Source organism: Macrosteles quadrilineatus, unplaced genomic scaffold, assembly GCF_028750875.1.
Source record: "Macrosteles quadrilineatus isolate MER2022 unplaced genomic scaffold, UCM_ALF_1.0 Scaffold_4__1_contigs__length_99947679, whole genome shotgun sequence".
NCBI lineage: Eukaryota > Metazoa > Arthropoda > Insecta > Hemiptera > Cicadellidae > Macrosteles > Macrosteles quadrilineatus.
Window position 1 is genome coordinate 29,684,718 of NW_026542597.1, and position 22,151 is coordinate 29,706,868.

A 22,151-nucleotide genomic window follows, 5' to 3' on the forward strand; every position below is an offset into this window, starting at 1 on the left:
TTTTTTATTACAAGTTATTTCAACGCAACACGGTTACCTAACAATGTAGTACGAGGGTGGTTCCAAAAGTAAGTTACACTATAAAATCCATGCGGTATGAGGGAGAAGTCTGGGAGTAGCAGGGAATTAGCGTCTGGGTGTTGTGGCAGCACTGCAACGTGCACAAGGCTGGGCGTGGCTCGCTACGCCAGTCAGGCGCTAGCCGTCATGGAGTTACCACTGATTCCTGCCTCCGATTGTGAAGTGCGTGCTGTCATTAGTTTTTTGACCACTAAAAAAATGCGACTGAGATTCATCGTAAACTTTGTAGTGTGTACGGTGATGACGTTATGTCTAGGCCTATGGTTCATCGTTGGCGCCAATCATTCATTGATGGACGGACAACGACACATGATGAACAAAGAAGTGGCCGACCTTCAACTTCCCGAGTTGCGAGCATTGCCGAAGACGTCCGAAGGGTCATTGACACTGATGCCAAATGTTGCCGAACTGCCTCCAAATGTTGAAATAAGCCGTACTTCACTTCATCGAATAATTACTGAAGATCTAAACCTCTCAAAAGTCTGCGCAAGATGGGTTCCACGCTTGCTCACAGAACAACACAAGGAGCAGAGAGTTGATGCAGCATTGCAATTTCAGCAATTTTTCAATGACGAAGGGGATGGTTTATTTGACACAAGGGAGATGAAACATGGATTCATCATTGGACTCCCGAAACAAAAAAACAGAGCATGGTGTGGAAAGCAAAAGATGAGGCTGCACCAAAAAAAGCAAAAGTCGTGCAATCTGCAGGAAAAGTTATGGCAACCGTCTTTTGGGATTCAAAGTGTGTGTTAGGTTTTGAGTGTAGCTTTAAAAATATATCCTTAATAAAGTTTTTCTGGAGTTTTTTATTACCTTTTTAAAAGAGTGTAACTTACTTTTGGATCAACCCTCATACTTTTTTGTTACAATCCTATACAACATCTTTTGAACAATTATTTAATAGACGGTATCAGCAATCTGACACATACATTCTCCCATTAGCTTGTCAGCAACCTTTATCATGGGTAGGCGGTGGGAGTATGAAATTTTATAGAGGAAATCAAAAAGCTTCATTAACTTTTGAACCATAATTTTTACAGTGATGAGGGGTTGCACTATTTTGTTTAGTTATACGGACCATAACATAATACCGTAATTTTAGTCAAAACAGGTGTCTTTTGTAAATCTGATTTTCTACTACTTTATGGGGGTTTTATGGGAAAGTAACATAAGTACAATAACTTTTGAACCATAATGTGTATAGCAATGCGAGTGGTACCATTTTGTTCAGAATTTAAAGGACTATAACATACTCATCTTTTTATCAAAATCATTCAGGCCGATTTCAATTTTTCTGTTATTTTATGGGAAAATCACCATTAAAAATCAAAATTAAAAAAAATTAAAAATCACCCACACAAAGATTGCTTTGAAACCCACTTTTTGGGTTCAGGGGAACTTCCCACTTAAACTCAAAAATGTTGACAAAAACAATACTTTCTCCATATACTATGAGTAGGGTGTATTGGGGGCCTTTGCGGGGGGAGTAAGGAGCCTCTTCCTCCTCCTCCTCCTGCTCCCCCCTTCCCTGGCACCTCCCCCACTGCATTGTGAACACGCCTACTACTATGGTATAAGTGTAGAAAGTAAAAATGTATATTAAGTTATGTATGATTAGAATAATATGGAGATTAAGATCATTCAACCTGTACTTTATCCTAAAATAACAATGAAAAATTATTATTTTGCATTCCGCTATGTATTTTTTATGAGACATATTCAATGACAACACATAACTTTCAGCTCAAGTTAATGGCTACTCAAAATAATTAACCCTTATTATTTTTTTGTAACTCAATAATCTTGTTTTTAGAGAACAGCAACACACTACTACCAACTTCTTTGTGAAGAATGTAAGAGAGAATTCTATAATATTTGTTCCTCTAAAGAAACACTTGCTGAATGTGCTGGTTTGGATGAGAAAGGAATTAAACATTTTGAGGAATGTGTTGATTTTACTACTGATATAAACAACAAAGAAGACATATACCCAATATGGTTAAAGGGTTTTAACAGTTTGAAAAAGGAGTTTACCGACACCCTGCTAAAGGTGAGTATAAAAGCACTGCTCTGAACATGTATTATGATTTGAGTTTTAAAATTTTTTTCCTCATGAATTTATCATAACTTGCAATATAATTTTCATTTGCACCAAGGTATATAATTCCCTCATGGATTTAGTTCAATAATTGGAGATTTAGATGATGAATAATTGGCAGCACCTATATAGCCAAGCATCCATTCCATTGCGGTTTTCAGTTGATCAACTCCGACAGTAGTCACTAGATTTAATGCAATATGACTTTAAAATGTTTAAAAGTTTAACTACTAAACTTTGGTTGCAAAACTTGTGTATTTATAGACCAATAAAAAATTAAATACAGTAGAACCTCTCTAATCCATCACCTACGGGACTGGGAGCATGGTTGGAATAGCAAAAAAGTCGGATTATCACAGGAACATGTTTATTGACATAAAAACATAGTAAAACTGTATTTAGAACAAAACTGAAAACCACAGTTAAACCAACATGACATAAAACAGTCATTGCTAACTTTAAAACAATGCATAATACTGTATAAATGGACTTTAATGTGATAATTTGCATATTACATCATCAAAATACAATTATAGTAGGCTATTGCACAATCATGATGATTATTCAATTATGTTAAGTAATTAAAAACCTTAGTCCTGTAATAAAAACCGTAAACTTTAAAAATCAGTGTTCTCAAACTTTTACTCTAACAAAACAATTGCCAAACACTGTACAGCAAAATAAAGAACAGAACTATAGAAAGTCTTTTTGTCGATCGGATTGTTGGAATAAAAGGTCAATTCATCAAGTTGAAGCAATACCACAAGTATTTCTAAACCCTTAAGTTCCAACCTTAGATGAATCAGAATCGGAATATTTAGAGGGGCCTCTCTGGTGAGAGCCGCCGGGAGCCTCATAGATTCTAAATACGGCCCTGCTTTTTGTTTCTCATTGCTTTTCTATTATTTCTTGAGTTTCTCTTCATCCACCTATTCAACAAGTTGCCATGGTTATACTAATCACCCAATCATAGGCTACTAAAGCTGGGAGTGTTGCACGACGTCCAAGTGGAAGCACATCCAAAGGTATTATTCAGTGCCACGACGTCCAAAACATAATTTTTGAGTTGTTGCACAACGTCCAAAAAAAAATATTTGACTGTTGCACTACGTCGAAGTGCCACAATGTCCAACAGTACAGTAACTTAAAAAATATAGTCTTTCTACAAGCTTTGGACGTCATGAGATTGCACGTCGTGCAAAAGCGCACTTAATACTTAAAAAAAACTTAGCATTAGCACCTCGTCCAAAGCGCTGTTAAGCAGTTGCACGACGTCCAATTACTCAGCGCTGTTGCATGACGTCCAAAGCTCCTGCATGGTTAGATTAGGTTAAGTTAGGTTAGGTTAGGTTAGTATCCAATATAGACAGTAAAACAGTACTCACAGTGTGCATGCACTTTGGACGTCGTGCATCAGTGCTGAGCGTTTGGACGTCGTGCAACAGGCATAGCAAGGGCTTTGGACGTCGTGCAACAGGCATAGCAAGGGCTTTGGACGTCGTGCAACAGGCATAGCACAGGCTTTGGACGTCGTGCAACTGCTAAGTTAATTTTTAAAAGAATATAAAGTGTGGTGTTGCATGATGACCAATCCCATGACGTCCAATGCTTGTGGAAAGACTATATTTTTTGCAGCAAGTAGAGTCCCGTTAGTCCGAAATCGTTGGGACCGGATTACAAATATTTCGGATTAAACTTTTTTTTTTTTATTTTTAGAAAATTTTGGAAAAAAATATAAATTTTTTAATTTTTTAAAATTTTTTTTGTCTTAGGACGCAGGCACGAGCTTGGGATTGTTTTTCACATTACTTAAGGCTAGACCTAGTGGCTGCAGCATTATCTATTAATAAAATCCATTTGTGATTTGGCGGAAGAAAATTAAAAATGTTAATAACAAAAATGGTGAAATATTTACTAAAATACTCTACAAAAAAAGTCTATCTCGCCCGGCCGCTACAGAATACTTTGACGAGGTATAGCTAACTGTGAAGTTTAATAAAAAAAATTTCAAAAAATTTTCAAAAAAAATTAAAAATTTTAATTTTTTTTATAAAAAAATATATTTTTTTGGTTTTGGATTAAGCAGACTTTCGGATTACCGAAGTTCGGATTATCGGGACTCTACTGGACTTTTTTTTTAAGGGAGAGGAGGTAAAAATGCTTTTACGCACACAGGTAGCCAGCCTGTAGTGTGAGACTCCTGAGCTTGTCAGACTACTCACTAAAAAACCCCCTCTACTCTGTTGGACACAGACCTGGGATCGTTTGTCACATTACTTCAAGTCAGGTCAACTCTACTGTAACTGTACTTTTGGAAGTCTTGGCACTTGGACATCGTGCAACAGTCAAATATTTTATATTGGACGTCGTCAGCTCAAAAATTATATTTTAGACGTCTTGACACTGAATAATATTACTGTTTACTCCAGCGATAAGATAATCAGTTCTCAAAATCGTAACGCACTTTATGATGTTATAAATTTGCCGCACAGATAACAAACAGATCAGATGCTACGAACGATGATGACAAACTAACAATAGGCTATGCTATATTTTTGTGATCAACACAAATAACTTATTCTTAGTCATATCCTGTAGAGATAAGCGTATCGTTCAGTTCTCATCGCTCAGCGTGGGAGCGGAAATGGCGAGATTCCTAGAAAGCGCCGGTTAAACCGAGCTGCTCTCAAAGCAAGGTCGGTTAAAACAAACTGTATTATTTTACGATAGAAGGCGGATAATCCGATTATCGGTTAATACGAGGTCGGTTAAGAGGGGGTCTACTGTACAACGAATTCCAACACATTGGACTAAAGAAACGCAATTTATAAAATTGTCCAGGTATTTTTCTTGGACAATGAGGTTATGTTAGAGGAAGCTTATTGTGTTAGCGGCACGGTCGGACCAAGTGAGGAGTCTGACCAACCGAGGTTGGATTAGCGAGGTTCTACTGTAGGTACCGGTATCATGGGATTTAGATGAACTCATACTTTAAATTTGATGTGCTGTATATATTTTTTATTTAATGGCTCATTTTTTAGATATTAAACTTTGAAATCTTAATTAACTTATAGCTTAAAATTTTAAAAAGTTATTGTTTTCAATAGATTCAAACTTGGACCCTTAAATGGGTTTTTAATATAACAGATACATTTTTTAAACTAAACTTAACAGTCAGGCGCCTCTACAAAAGTAAGCAGTTCTTATCCACATAGCAGTTCCTTTGGTTGTGGTATTTTCTTTGAAATTGTAAGTTTTGTTTTTGTACAGAATTTAATCTTGGAGACAGTGAGTTCTAATGAAGATAGGGGTTTATTGGGGAAGGGAGTTCATATTAAAAGCCTCTAATATAAAGAAATATTTTCCTGTGGAGTTACACCCTGTATAGTTGTTAGCAGGGATTCCAAACATGCACTTGATTAAGTGGCAAAAATATTTAAGGAGGACTTAATGCCTACTTTATTATATGGATAAGACTAACTATTACTAACTATTTCTTAACTATTTCTTGTTTATTTCAGGTAGCTGTAATATAATGTGTTTCTAATCAAAATTTATTTTCCTCAACTTGAATACTTACTTGACTTTTTGACTATTAATTTTTTATAACCAAGGTTTTATTAAATCTTTTAAAGCTGCAATTTTTTCAGCGAGTGGGGACATTGGCCAAAATAAGTATCGACAGTCTGAAAGAACTCCAGAGGAAACAGTATGAGCATTTTGAAAATTTTACTTTACTAAACAAAGATGAGACAAATTTTGACTGTTTTTCCCAGGAAGAGGTAAAAATAACTCTTGCCAAAAGAGTTGGTTATGCAATGTTTGGCCTTCCAGAGTCCATAAATGTAGTCTTGTCCCAAAAGACCACAAACTCAAACACTGAGAATGTAACTGGAGGAAAAGATAAGACAGGTTACTCCAAAGATAAAGAATCCAAAATTTGGCCAGTAGTAGAAAAAATAAAAAAGTTGAGCTCTACCCCAGTGAGATTTTCATGTGTCTTTGTGGTTTATGCTCAAGGTCAAGATATTTCCAGTGTTCCAGTGTTCAGATTTCACAGTGCAAAAAGCAACAACATTCAGTATTTGGATTCAAACTGTAGACTCTACACAGGATGGGATGACTTTTTACAATCAAACAGGCTACCTGACAAATTGTATAGCTATCCTTTGAATGGCAGGTATATCAAATCTGAGGGGTTCTGGATTGGATTTGCACATACACCTGCTTCCAAACCATCAGCAAAAGTTTTGAATACACTTGACAAAGTCGGTAAATGTGTAAACTTTGGTGCCGGAGTAGCAGGTGGCGTAGCTGCATTTGGATTAGCAACAACAGTATTGGTTCCTGTTGCTGTGGTGGGAGGTGCAGTTGGAGGTGTATATGGACTTGTCAGAGGGATTAAGAAGATAAGGAATAAAAAGGATCATGATGAACCAGTCAAAATAAAAGACTACTGGAATGTAGCAGCAAACGGTTTTGCTGCTGTTGGAGGTATAGCAGCGGCAGCAGGTCGCGGTTTGACAGTAGCAGCAGAAGCAACTATAAATCTCGCTGGCCGGGTTGCTGCAGGAGTTGCGAGCTTTAATTCTTTAACCATCTTGTGTACTGATACTAAAGATGCAGAAGATTTGATTAATTTGATTGCTACATTTGAAAACTCCTCTCTGAAAATGTTATTTTATTTTGGCACTACTTGCACAGACGATGTATTGGATTTCATTCAAAAGAGTTTGAATCTGACAAATAAGGAAGCAGACAAAATTTTGTTGGCTCTAATGGAAAATAACTGTATTCATTCTGAAGTTGAAACTGAATCTGGAGTAAGGTTAGAAAAATATATTTCTCAGAATACATCATTACTTGTTACAAGTATTTTAAGAGTTATCAGCACTGATGTGAAAGAAATTGTTTTCCATTTCTTTCTCATTATGGATGCATTGAAACAGTTTGATAAGGACAATAGATATATTGTAGCAAAAAAAGTAGAAGAAGCAATGGAAAAACTTCTGGACATTATTTCAACAGAAATTGTTGTTTCTAAAGTCAGATTATGTAATGCTCTGTGTCAACACTTGCATTCACCTTCAAATGGTTCCATTTCTTTCTTCAAAGAACTTGTTAAAAGATTAAGCATCGAAGATGGCGAAGATGGTTTTATTTTAGCTTTTAGACACTTCTACTGTACTTTGATAAATGAGACGAGGAAGGCAAACAACTTCTTTAACGACATTGAACATGAGGCCATCCCTTTGAAAAACTATCATGTTAGTGATCTGCCGTGTCACCCACTTAGTGAGATATCACATAAAGTTAAGGAAATTGTGGAGCAAAACAAATCTTCAGCAAACTTAAGCAATTACAATTCAAACGAACTGACGAAATTCCAATTTGAAGTGTTGAGTCTGCTCTGCTCTTTTTGGAAGGATAGCAGTGATCAAAACAGGTCGTTATTTGAACTAGAATGTTGTCTCTATAATATAACAAAGAAAATGTCAGAGCTGTTCAATAGTTCACTTAACCACCACAATCAACTTGTGACAGGAAAAGAAAATCTATCATGCCAGGATCTTGAGGAAATATTTAAAGAGATGGAGCATAATTATGGCTTGTGGGTGAGTGACAAAGTGTTTGAGGAATTGGCTGGTGATAAAGAAGCTGTCAAAAATGTTTGTCCTGGTGAGCAAGTTGAAAAAGATCTGATTATCTTGCCAGCATGGAATGGAATTCTGGACAATCTATACTACTACCGCAGTACAAAACAAGAAAATGACAAATTCAATTTAATCAGGAAGATCAATAAAGTTCATAAGGGAAATTATGAGGAACTCAACTACGGGGGCAACTTGACTTTTTATGAACCATCTGTTGAAGAATTGCCGCTGTGGATTGTTTACTCAAAGCTTTGTAACAAGAATGACAAAACTGAAGAAATAGGCTTTATTTATTTATATTTGTAAAGAGAAAATCCAAACTAGTGAGTGAAAATGATACTAGAGAATTAGTCCTTGCATTTCTGTTTAGTCATATTTGTATTGTTCTTATATGAACATTTTAAAACCTTGAAATGCAAAACTGTATTTTATTCACAAATAATTCATACAGAATGATAAAAAAAACTAAATTAGAAAATATTCTGTTGCCTAAAGCTTGTATTCCTTGCATTCAATTTATATTTAGTAACATTTGTATTGTTCTAATATTATATTAAGATTGTAAAAAGCTTGAAATGCAAAACTGTATAGGGGTTATTCTGAAATAATTCTTAAAGCTTGATAAAAAATAAAGTTACCCAAATCCTGTGCTTTTATCTTCGAGGCCAAGGCTTAAGCTTCTTGTAAGGCTCTTAAAAAAATCTAAAACGGGAACCACAAAGTTGTCTCTTCAGACAAATTGCTAACTGTATATTCCTTGTTTCTAGGTGTACTGAATGAAATGTCAATTATTTAATGTTTGAGTGCCTTACTACAATATTTTCAAAAGTGTTAACACAACTTAGATAAATATACCTATGGTTTACTCCATCAAGGTTCATTGTGACCCTTGGTTGGAATATATTATTGATCAAATAAAATAATTACCTTATCCAACCACAGTTTTCATACGACTAGTTTCGTTCCGTAGAACTTCGTCAGGTCATTGGTATGCAAAACATTGTGGTATGTCAATACACAGTCACAATAATTAAAACTAGTCATGTTGAAAAAGTTATAAAATGTAATAATACCCCCGCCGCAGCAAACCTGCAGACTAAGCGAATTTCCATTTGCCTGATTGGATTTACACTAAAATGTCTCCTTAAAAATATCACATTTATCCCTATTTAAATAGAATCAGTTTAACACATACTTAGGTTTGCTGCAACAGGGAGGGTAAATGTGTTTTTTTATGTAAAATGTTAATTGTTAGTAAGAAATAAAAAGATGATCCAAATTTGGGCAAAATATGTTAATAAACAAGCAAACTACAACAGTTTACTTATTCTCCATAAGAATAACATGGGAATTTTAAATTTTGCAATTTTTTGGAATTTTCTCCGTAACCATTAGGCGCATTATAACGCTTCAATATACTAAATTATTTGTTTTTTTAAGCTCTACAAAATAGTTTTGAAAGAAATTGCAAAATTTGATGTTTTTTGGGTCAAAAATGGGAAAAACCCATTTTTACCCCATAAAACCCCCCATAAACCCCCGTTCCCATGGTCCGATCATGCTGGTTTGCGAACTCGTTCGAATAAACGTAGGTTTACACGTTTGTACCAAATTTAATCAAAATCGGATCATTTTTGCTCGAGTTATCGCGCTAACGGACACATATATATATAAATATATATATATAAATATATATATATAAATATATATTACTAAGCAAATCAAAATACCACAGTACCCTAAAAACATTTTATTTTATATTACTTACATGTTTCGGACATTAATGCCATGATCACAGTATAGTATATAACCTATTAGTTTCTTTTATTTACAAACATTATTAGATATTTCTTATTAAAGAACAGGTGATAACTTTTATATTAAGGGAAGGAGGTGTTTTCTTTAAGATGTATAATTTCATTGAATATTACGTTTTGATTTTGAATTTGTGTCAAGTTTAGTAAATTGTCTTTGTCATTAATATGGTGAGTATAAATATAAAAGTCTTCCTTTGTATTCATTTTTTCACCTTTATTTTCAATATCCAGAATGTGCATATTTTTATTCATTTCTGAGTATGTATGGTCGGTCTGAAGTATATGTTCGGCGTATGAGGATTTTTGTGTTGTCATATTGTTTGATCTGATTGCCTGTATATGCTCTTTGTATCTGACTTCAAATGTTCGACCTGTTTGACCAATATAGTATTTTTCACAGTTGTTACATGATAATTTGTAAATTCCTGATTTCTTATATACACAGGTTTCAAAAAATGAGTTAAATGATCTTATGAAACTATCTAGAGTAGCAATCAATCAAAGCTATTTTGAATTCAATGGCAAAATTTTCAAACAATTAGAAGGATTGGCTATGGGTTCTCCACTTTCTGGTATTCTAGCAAACATATATATGCAGCATCTAGAATCATCAAAAATCATAAACGACGAAAATCCATTTAAAAAAGATATAATCTATTGGTATAGATATGTCGATGATATATTATGCTTATACAACGGCAATAAAGACTCATATCAAGATTTTTTGAAATACTTAAATTCTATCTCCCCAACAATTAAATTTACGATGGAGACACAAGAAAAGAAGATAAATTTCTTAGACATAACAATTACTAAAGAAAACGATCGACATAATTTCAATATATATAGGAAACCTACCCAAACTGACCTAATCATTCCATTTGAGTCAAACCATCCTTGGCAACACAAAATTTCTACATTCAAATCAATGGTATTTAGATTACTTAACATACCAATGTCTAAAGACAACTTTGAAATAGAAAAGAAAACTATAAAAAGAATTGCAGGAACAAATGGATACAAAGAAAAAATGATTGAAAAATTAATAAAAAATGAAAAAACAAAAAGAATGAAAGTAGAAGAACAAGAAAACGTAAAGAAAGAATTTATATGTATTCCATTCAGCTCATCCTTAAACAAAACCTTAAGAAAGACATTACCGAACTCAAAATTTAAACTAAGTTATAAAACAAGGAATAACGCTTTCAACATAATACAAAAAAGAACAAATACGATACCCAACCCACCAAATGTATATAAGAAATCAGGAATTTACAAATTATCATGTAACAACTGTGAAAAATACTATATTGGTCAAACAGGTCGAACATTTGAAGTCAGATACAAAGAGCATATACAGGCAATCAGATCAAACAATATGACAACACAAAAATCCTCATACGCCGAACATATACTTCAGACCGACCATACATACTCAGAAATGAATAAAAATATGCACATTCTGGATATTGAAAATAAAGGTGAAAAAATGAATACAAAGGAAGACTTTTATATTTATACTCACCATATTAATGACAAAGACAATTTACTAAACTTGACACAAATTCAAAATCAAAACGTAATATTCAATGAAATTATACATCTTAAAGAAAACACCTCCTTCCCTTAATATAAAAGTTATCACCTGTTCTTTAATAAGAAATATCTAATAATGTTTGTAAATAAAAGAAACTAATAGGTTATATACTATACTGTGATCATGGCATTAATGTCCGAAACATGTAAGTAATATAAAATAAAATGTTTTTAGGGTACTGTGGTATTTTGATTTGCTTAGTAACATTTAAAGTAGCCCTCATTGATGTATACAATAACAAAATAAATATATATATATATATATATATATGAATTTGAACGGATGGTGTTTTTGGCCTCTAGGGACCTCAAAACGAAAAAAAAAATCGGTCCCGGGTCCAGGTCTTACCATGAGTACTACGGTAATAGCTTATTCCCTATATGGGAAATTCGCTAAAAATGATAAAAACTGTACAGGCTGGCCAGCACTGTCTTATCACTGTCTTACCACTGCCATTGAGTGGCAGTGCTTACCATCTGATACTACTGACAGTGACACTACTGGAAGAGGAAACTAGGCGTCATATGAAAACTGTGATTGAATAAGAGGTATTTGTTTTATTTTATCAATAATTTTTGTATTAAATTGTATTACTGTTTATAAAATCTTACATGGAACTTGATAAACTATCTAAATTTTATATATTTATAGTTTGTACTCAAAATAAAATAAAATGCATTTCTTGTGTGTTTTAATTTACATAAACTTGGCTGAATGCCGAGGTAAATACTATGCTAAGAATCAGTGCTTTTGATTACTTTAGTCATATTACTGTTAGCTAAGATAAGATTACCTATGATTAAAATCGTCACCTTTGCTGACTGGTAAGATAGTCCAGTAAATACGTCAAAAAAATAGGGGGTTGCTGTGCAAAAGGTTGGGTAGTTCTGATTTTTGGATATGTTGTTAGTGTTGGGTCCATAACATAAAATCCAAGTTATCCACCTCGAGATACCACCGCGGGGCGCGCCACTTGTTAACGAAACAGCAAAAATCTCACCATTCGTGTGGGTTTTCACTCTATCTCGCAAACAGTTGATTTTACTGAAAGTATTACTTTATTTAATTAAACGAGGATAGATTTGTGACAGTTTAAGCCCAACGGCAAGTATGTAACGTAAATAACGGTCAAAATACAGACCTTCAAAATAAATAAATTTTCCAAAGATGTATAAAAATTGTGGTTTTTCAATATTTTCACAATATAGTTGTTTGAAGCAAACGCCGTACTGATTTAGAGAGTATGCCAGTTTATTTGCTACAAGCAGTTACCCGGCGCGCGTTGCTGCGCTAACAAAATACATCTGTCTGTGTGAAAAGCATGTTTTTCCTACATTTCAACCGACGATAGTCAGGGATTGCCTAGTGCCTTATAATGGTGACTGCGAAAGCAAGACACTAAGGAAACTGTAGTTGCTTAAATTCAGAGGGTAATTCTAATGAAATCATCAGTATTCTTATAAGACTATTTCTCCCTTAAACCTACCACTGATAATTTTTGCTTTAATAAATTTTGACGTAATTTTTTTATCGTTAGTCTGGTATTGTTGTACAGCTTAAGTGGATTTAAGTTTCGCATTAGTATTATTGGAGTTCCTTCTTTTAATGACAGTAATGTGGTGAGTTGATGACAAATTGAGAGGCATTTGAATATCCGAGATAGCACGCACTATTATTATTCACTTAATAATTTATGTTAGATTGTGTGGGTATAGAACGAAAGATAAAAATATTAAGGCATTGTCATCCCTTTTATTGTTTATAATACTTTGATAAAGGTTTTTATGTTTTTAATATTTAACATTGTAGAATTTAAACGTTGTTGAGTGCACAGGTGTGCTGCAATTGGGGTTTAATACATTTGGACTTATTCAGAAGTAAAATAGTTTTCTGTGCTGCACTCTGTAGAAACACTGTGGCACTATTTCAAATCATGACTAATGCTAATACAGAATGTTGTGATTATTCAAACCTACAAAACAGTTGGTGAAAGTAAACATCTGCTTTTAAATTATATTTATTTGTAAACATTGTAGATCAAAAAGTCTGACATTGGCCCACAAAACACTCTGGGGCAGAGCCCTTTTGACGGATCTGCAACAAACTTCACTCGAACTATCCTTGAAAGATGCTTAATAATGCCTGAAAGTTTCATTACAATCTGTCGAGTGGTTTCGGAGTCCATAACGTATATACACACACACATACATACATACATAGTTCCTCTTTTATAGAAATAGATAGATTAATAGAAAATTTTTCACAAACCTATTTAAATAACATTAGGTTAAACTGGTACCTAGGTTTGCTGCTACAGGGAGGGTAATATAGTATATCTTTTAATTAAATAATAATAGTATGATAAGAAACAAATAAATTTACCCAATTTTATCAAAATTTATCTATAAATTAAGAAAAAACAATAATAAAAATAATAAAAAAATCGATTAAAAGATTATATAGTCATAAGTCATAAGTTCTTTATTCCAAAATAACTAAAAACACATTGTATTGGAAAAGTCGTAAAAATAAACAATAGTAAAAACTGAAAAATTCTTATCAAGGTAGGCTAAATAATATGTACAAAGACTAACAATTTGATTCTTGTTTAATCCTTAGTCTAACAGGAATGACTGACTACATGTCAGCTGAGAAATCGCGGACGCTGTAGCAAGCCTTTTCAATATTCTTTTCAGTTGCTTTCTGAATTTAAGTAAATCAGTCTCTAGCTTCAGCTGTTGGGGAAGTTGGTTAAACAGTTTAATGCCATTATACAAAAGATGTTTTTTAAAACGTTTAAAACCTATTAGTGGTTTCCTCAACACACACCATTCAATATAAATAATGATATGCTGATTATTAGCAAATTTCCCTTATAGGGAATAGGCAATTACCCTAGGTCTCTTGGTAAGACCTAGACCCGGGACCAATTTACTTTTTCATTTTGGTATTCCTAGAGGCCAAAAATACTGTTGCTTCAAATTGTTATAATATATATAAATTTACATATGTATATTTAATACCGGGTGTCCGAAAAAGACTCCCTAGTTTTAAAAATACCTCACGATAGGCCTACTATTTGTTCAAATGGATGAGTAATATCATAGATAAAAGGAGTCTTTTAATCTATGGCAATATTCCTTTTGTGCTGTGTAGAGTATACTTCAAAGTTTTAGTTTCGTACGTTGGCAATAAGTTGCGTACACCAATTTGACCTTGAGCGTAGTTTTGGGGGTTGCGGATTTCTACCCCCGGATATTTACCCCCATGAAAAAACGCCTACGTCATTTTGACGTCACGAGGGGCGGGGCTTATACACGTTCGAGAAACAGCCCGCGACTGGAAATCTACCCCCGGACATCTACCCCCAGACATCTACCCCCGGACATCTACCCCCGGACATCTACCCCCGGACATCTACCCCCGGACATTTACCCCCGGACATCTACCCCCGGAAATTTACCCCCGGAAATCTACCCCCCGTGGTCAGCTCTGCCGTGTATCGGCCAATATTCATTATGTTGTATAATTGATTTTATAAATTGCTTTACCTTCTTATATCATCCAGTAGTAAACATGCGATATGTCGATGTCTGTTTTAACATTATCCATATTTATAATTCAATAAGTTGTAACAGTACTTTTCAACCCGACCTACTTCACAGATTTTTACGATTGAGGTGTCTTTTAAAAGCTTAAGATCTAGCGCGGTTTTTATGGGAAAATAACATAATTTACCATAACTTTTGAACCATAATTTTTACAGAAATGGGATTTGTACCATTTTGTTCAGACTTTAAAGGGCTACAACATACTAAATTTTTATCAAAATCGTTCGGGCCATTTTTGAGAAAATCCGATTTTTCCAGTTTTTTATGGGTTTTTATGGGAAAATCCCCATAAAAAATCAAAATTTCAAAAAAATGAAAAAAACGCCTGGAGATACCACGGATTAGAACGTACATACCAAATTTCATTGAAATCGGACCACAGGTGTAGTCCCTAGCTCTGTACACATACAGACACACACACACACAGACATCACTTCGAAAACCACTTTTTTGGGTCCAGGGGGACCCAAAACGAATATATCCACTCAAAACTCAAACTCGAAAATTTTGACGAAAACAATACTTTCTCCATATACTATGGTATAGGGGGAGAAAGTAAAAATCAGAACTTCCCGACCTTTTGCATACCACAATGTCTTATTTTACTGGACTAAGATATAAGAAAGATAATTAACTCATGCATAAGGCCTACCAAACTATTGGTAAGATAGAAGATACATTTTTCTAGTGCATTGCTGACTGGTAAGATAGAAGATAGATAATTCTAATTCATTGTTGACTGGTAAGATATAAAACAGATCATTCTAATACATTGCTGACCAATTATTTTCGGATGTAAGATAATAATTTCTCTTAAGAATAAACAGATCAGCTATAGATTATAGGGGGTGTCAAACTATAGGGAGTCGGAGTATATTGGACATTTACGAACAAGGAGGATTTGAAACCCAATATAAAATTAAGTAATCAGACTTAACAGTAAAAAACGTAGTATAGGCTAATAATACCATAGTTATAAAGGTTTTTTTTATAGTCTTCCATTCCAGTGCTTGCATGGAAAATAGTGAAAGACATTATTCATTTGCGGTAAAAAAGGATGGTATTATTAAATTCAAGAGGTAAAAAACTGTAAAATAAGATAAAAATTTAAAATCATGGCGATGCACCTAATTGATAGTAGGTAATGCTACATGAGCTTGGTAATTAATCGATTGACTGCAGGTGTTGGTCACCGTTTACAAAACTGACTATGTAAACCCATACTTACATGAATAATATATATTCATAAACGCAGAAAAATATTGAACCAATTATATGTAAAGAAATGCAGGGGGTTTTTAAAAACACAACTTAACCCAAATCGCAAGTACAGAGATGAACTATTTAGGAATAGGAACAAATGCAAATCGAGCTCATCGCCAACAAAGAAGTAAACTAAGCAGGTTTGCTATTTTGTATAAGAAGGTATAAGCAAATTTTGACCCTAAAAGTGAATCTCAGTACTTGTAATTTGGGTTGCATTATTGAAACAAGCCACCAAACAGACAAAATAAAATTATAATTCTGATACAGTGTGTGAGCGTTGCCTGACAACGACAGACAACTTGATATTGCTATGCTTTGCTACGACATGTCAGTTTGGACTAGCGTCTCATTTTCCCGGTCCGGAACTGGTTAGAACATTTTCTGCGAAGGAGTGGAGGATTGTGGGAGAGCCCGTAGGAGCCCCTCGTTTTGATTTAAAATTAAACTGTCATAACCTAACCTAACCAACCAAACTTGATCATAATAAACAAAAATAAAAGATAAAAATCAAATGAAGGTTTACTAATAAAAAAACTAGTTCTGTTCATTAATAACATTATAAATCGTATTCGCATTCTAAGCAAAATATTTAAAAAAAATAGAGTGTTCTCGGTGGGGTTCGATCTGGAGACCTCTAGAACAGAACACCAGTCCGAGACGCTATTAACTATGCCCCGAACGCCGATGGAATCACATCGTCACGTTACGGTAATGGTGTTTCCTCAAGAGAAGAGTGACGTCACGCCCCTCACTCATTCATTAAAGAGGTTCTCATCGGTTCCTAACTATAAAATCGAGGCGCTATAGTCTGTTTGGTACCATTTATTTATTATGGGCTATTTTTAAGCCTTACAAAAGTCCCTTCTGAAAGTACAAGATCTTCCCATAATCGGGACATATTTTGTAGTATAAAAGGCGAGTAGCACACTTTGTACACCAACAATATATTTGTAAGCCAAAATTTACATCATATTTTTATTTATTTATTGATTCTAATTCTTTGTGACCAAGAAGACTGATTATTCTTCAAAACCGCGGCCACGTAACATAACATGACACGCAACAGCTGAGATCTTATCCACTACTATTAATCATTAAAACAGGGACTCTTTCACAAATTTCACATTTTAATGGGGTTGATTCTGAATCATGCAATCATTTTACTTTTCAAAGATTGTGTTTGAGGCAGTTGTTAAGATTAGTAAAACTACTACTTGTTTACAATAAATAAATTTTTGTTGCTTTTAGATCAAAGAAAATAGAACCTAAAGGTTCTATATTCTGTGTTTTAGATCTATGGTACCACAGGTTACAATATTATTATCAAATACCCAGCCGCAGCAAACCTGCAGACTAACAGAATTTCCATTCGCGTGATTGGATTTACACTAAAATGCCTCCTTAAAAATCACATTTATTCCCCATAGAATTATTTTAACGAGTATACTTAGGTTTGCTGAAACAAGTAGGGTAAAAAAGTATTTTTTGTTATAACATGTTAATAGTGTAGCAAGAAATGAATGTATTTTCCCTATTTGATCAAAATATGTTCATAAAATAGCAAACTACAACAGTTGACTTATTCTCCGTAAGAATATGTGAATTTAAAATTCATTTTTTTTTTCAATATTTCTCTGTAACCATTAGGCGCACAATAACAACGCTTCAATATACTAAATTATTTGTTTTTAAGCTTTTCAAAATGGTATGGAAATAAATTGTAAAATTTTGTGTTTTTAGGGTCAAAACGAGAAAACCCTATTTTTACCCCATATAACCCCCATTCCAATAGTCCGATCATGTTGGTTCGCAAACCGGCAAACTCGTTCAAATAAATGTAGGTTTACATGTTTATACCAAATTTCATCAAAATCGGATCATTTTTTACGAGTTATCGTGCTAACGGACACACACACACACACACACACACACACACATGTGTATATATATATATATATATATATACACGTCCCGCTATCTTTATGGCTGCAATCAGAATTTAGGTTATAGCTGCCACTAGGGGCCTATTTCATAATAATCTACTCTACAAAGTAATATTATTAGTAAATCAGCTGATTGCACGATACAAATCTAATGGAAATTACGAGTTACCTACAACCATAGATTAAACATACTCCTCAAGTAGATCTATTACCCCCATGCTAAGCGTTGAAGCTCGGGAAAATTGGCGCGACCGCTGCGGTCTCTGGTGGATTTCTCTGAAACGTACGTTCTAGGCAGCCGTTCAATACTGCCACGCGGCCAATTCAGGAACTAGAAGTGTGATGGCGAGCGGAAGGCTGTAGCGACTGGCGAGGCGAGCGACGACGGGCCACTATCCAGACAGACACTAGATAGATACTGAAACTACACTTACTGTAGCCGAGTCACGAGATGGCAGTACACTTACTGATAGTACACTAGTGGCAGTGCGATGGTAGACGCGTTTGATAAGTGTACTTGATAAGCGTGTGCAAGTACCACTTTAAATCGTTCCAGCACTCACGCGACTGCAATATTATTTCATCTTGTCCCTGAATCGAGAAATAAAATATCCTATTTATATCTCGACACAATACCCTGTCATAATTTAATTTTTAAGTATATACACAAGTATGCTCTACTGTATCACCCACGCCGTATACAATTTGTTCTGTTCAAGTTATTGCCTTAAGGCTGACGGGGCTAAAATTAAGTTTGGTAGCAATGTAATAAAAGTGAAATTTGAGATGTTTATCCTACAACAGACTATTTTCTATGAACATGCAGATTTTTTTATCCTTTTAATTTTTTCGGGCGGAGAGGAAATCCTCATGGACACTCAAAAACCCGTGTCAATGAGTAGTGCCGGACTCTTACCGGCTAAAAAAACTCCGCATGTACAAAAGAATGTAAGAACAATTTTAAGAATTAAGAATTTTAAGAATGTAAACAAATTTAATACATATAAATAAAGTATTATCTTTAGAATGAATATTGAATTTCCAGTCTAAAATACGAATTGTAGTGAAGTCCCTCTATTTGTTTTTTAATTTCATGATTTTCTCCCAGTGGCCACCATACTTGCCACCAGGCTGTCTCAGCTCCCTTGACATTGACTGGAGGGATCTTTTAATTTTTGCCAAAACAATTTTTTTGAGGAGGTAGATTCTGTGGTCATAACAATTGGAATTGTTGCTAAGCCATTGTGGATATAATTTAAATATTCTCCTCTTTGCCCTCAGCATTACATGCGTTGTTATGCCTACTTTGTCTATGTTAGTCTTCAGAGTCGCATTCAATATATCGAGTAGCATGTCCACCACATCCACTGTTTTGTCAGATGGGTATGACAAACTGTTGCGCTCTGCAAGGTATTCCTTGTTTTGGATAAGGGCTTCTTCAGAAGTTTCTACATCTGAAAGTGGCTTCAGAAGGTCCCCTTTGCAGTCTGTGCATTGAAATTTCTTCAGAGTAGCTCTGACGCCGTAGCCGGTGAAATACCTGATAGAATGTTACAATTTATTAAATAGTAATTAAGAGAATCTCACTTTTTATATGAAACCTTTATACTTTTATTTGCTTTATAATGGTTTGATTTGTATTACATAACTCAGCTTTATAGCTTATTACAACGCTAATAAGTGTAGTTACTTTCTTTATCAATGCTTAATTATTACAATAATTGTTCCTTCATACAGTTGTGGAAAAGTTATTATTCATGTTTGATTTATTTCAAGTGATTATCCTTTTTATCTTTTGCTCAAAACATTTATTTAAATTGACAATTTATTTTGCTACAACATTAATTTAAATCTGCAATTAAATTAACTTAATTACAAATTTGCAGACATTTTACTGTCAAACCTGTCATTTTATTGTTACATTTTATGAACATTTTACCTCACTGGACATGATTCCAAACATGTTTTGTATGAATCCAAGTCGGCATCGTCTTCGTCGTCCGTATCGAAGATGTCGCGATCGTTGTTATGTGTCTGATGTTCGTTGACAACGACAGTTGGAGCGTCAGGTGATGTGTTGAGCGGCTCATCAGTCTCGACCAACGATGTTAGTAACTCGTCACTGTCTGGTTCACAATTAGCCCCAGCTGGTGGCTGTACGAGAGCTGCCTGCATACGGTGCTTCAGGTTTTGGCGGAAAAGCCGCACTGAAGGATTTCTTTCGAATCTACAAAATATGATTAAATTAACCATATTGCCCGTCATTGGATGAAATGTTTTCTGTTTTTTTTTTTCGTGGCAAAAATTCACATACTTGTTCTAACATGTAATTACTACATACTCCTTAAAGAGATAGGTTACAATTTATTTGTACTATGAAAGAAATTAAAAATTAACTTCAAACAAACACACAACCTTCACATTTATAATATTAGTATGATATGATATACATTTTATTATCATTGTTATTGTTATTATTATTCTTATGCCTTGTTTTTTTTATTCATGGTCATTCTGCATTGTTATTGTTATGTCATATAGTTTATAGCTGTTATTGTTGATCGATTGTATTGATGTTATTGCTGATGAAATGTTGTTTTGTTATAATTTAATGTTTTGTATTTATATAATCTTATTATAATCTTAACTGATTGTATTTTGTAAATGGCATTGCCGGGGAAAATAAAAATGAAAATGATATAGTGTATCATGGATAATTCGAACCTCAATGGACCAACAAAAAAATTCTAACCATAGAAAAATTCGAATTAACCCATTTGTATAAAAGGAATAAATATATTGAACTACAGTACTGTACTCAAAAGCAGCGCGGGCTACAGCCGTGAGTCAAGGCCAAACAGTCGTGTATAAGGGGGGGGGGGGAAGAGGTGGGTGCGACGACCTTGAATTTGAAGCTATGTTGAGGTTGAGACATTCACCATTCTCCCGATATAGTCCAGGAGCTGAGGGGGGTAGAGCATGCATGAAAGTAGTACGCAATGTTATTGCTGATTATTGTAATATGGACTGTGGTGATCAAAATTACGTATGTCGCCTATTTCAAAAGTGGTCGATAAGGTGGGGGGGAGGGGGCAAACATGGCGGTTTGCGCTATGCGTTAAAACGCTGATAGTTCGAAAACGGTAAAAGATAGAACATCGGTTAAAACGACGTTGTAATCCTAAAAATGTGGACAACAATAATGGTCATTGGGTCCGAGGTCGTATCTCTATAAATAAACAAGTTATTGTATAAAATATGTAAAAATGGACTTTTCGTGTAGATTTTTTACCGAAAGTAGAATTAATTTGTGAGTGTCGCAAAGAAGTAATATCAAATATCTTTAGTGATAGTTGTAATATGGACTGTGGTGAAACAAAATACGCATGTCGCCTACTTTTCAGATAGGCTAAAAGGCATAAAATCAGATGTGATTATTTGTTTGTATTACTGTATTATGTTTGGTTTATTTCAGCTTAACTTAACCACATGACAGTTTGATTAATACTTATGAAGTGAAACGGGGTGAAGCCCGTGGGTAACAACTAGTTAAAAATGTAATAAGTAATTGTAACATTTTTGCAGGTGATAAAAATGTAGCGAAAACAGTTTATTTCGCAGTAGTGTAGCGAAATCTGTACAAATCATGATATATTACCACCAACTAAAGGACTAAAAATCACTAGTCATAATATGTTTTTGTTTATAACTACTCAATGCCACCCAAATACAGTATAATCAGCTGATTGGTGTCCGGTAAAACTCATTACAGTACAGTAGTACGCAAGGAAACCCCATTTTATTAATCTGGCGGCAAACAGCTGTTCTCTGGACTAATGCCGCGGCAAACAGCTGTTCTCTGGACTAATGCCGCGCCAAAATGGCACCAGTGGCGCTGCGGCGGGTCTAACACGAACTACCTCGCCATCAACTTGGCCGGGGAATCGAGCTCGACTCAACGGCCCCATATATGTGACTTATCTACTTGAGGAGTATGTTTAATCTATGCTACAACTTGTAGTTTATTATGAAACAGGCCCCAAAACTAAAATAAGAGTAGCCTAAGTTTTAAGGCGCATGT

The 22,151-nt window shown here is 34.5% G+C and overlaps 1 protein-coding gene across 4 annotated transcripts in view; it reads left to right on the forward strand.

The window, feature by feature from the left end:
* Positions 1-9,227, forward strand: part of LOC128992320 (uncharacterized) — a 68,148-nt gene extending 58,921 nt beyond the window's left edge. For all 4 annotated transcript variants that reach the window (XM_054415828.1, XM_054415827.1, XM_054415829.1 and 1 more), the window contains exons 11-12: positions 1,898-2,134; positions 5,833-9,227. In XM_054415828.1, coding sequence (XP_054271803.1) covers positions 1,898-2,134; positions 5,833-8,142 — 2,547 coding nt within the window. In that variant the 3' untranslated portion in view covers positions 8,143-9,227. The remainder of the gene's footprint in view (positions 1-1,897; positions 2,135-5,832) is intronic.
* The last annotated feature ends 12,924 nt before the right edge of the window (positions 9,228-22,151 follow it).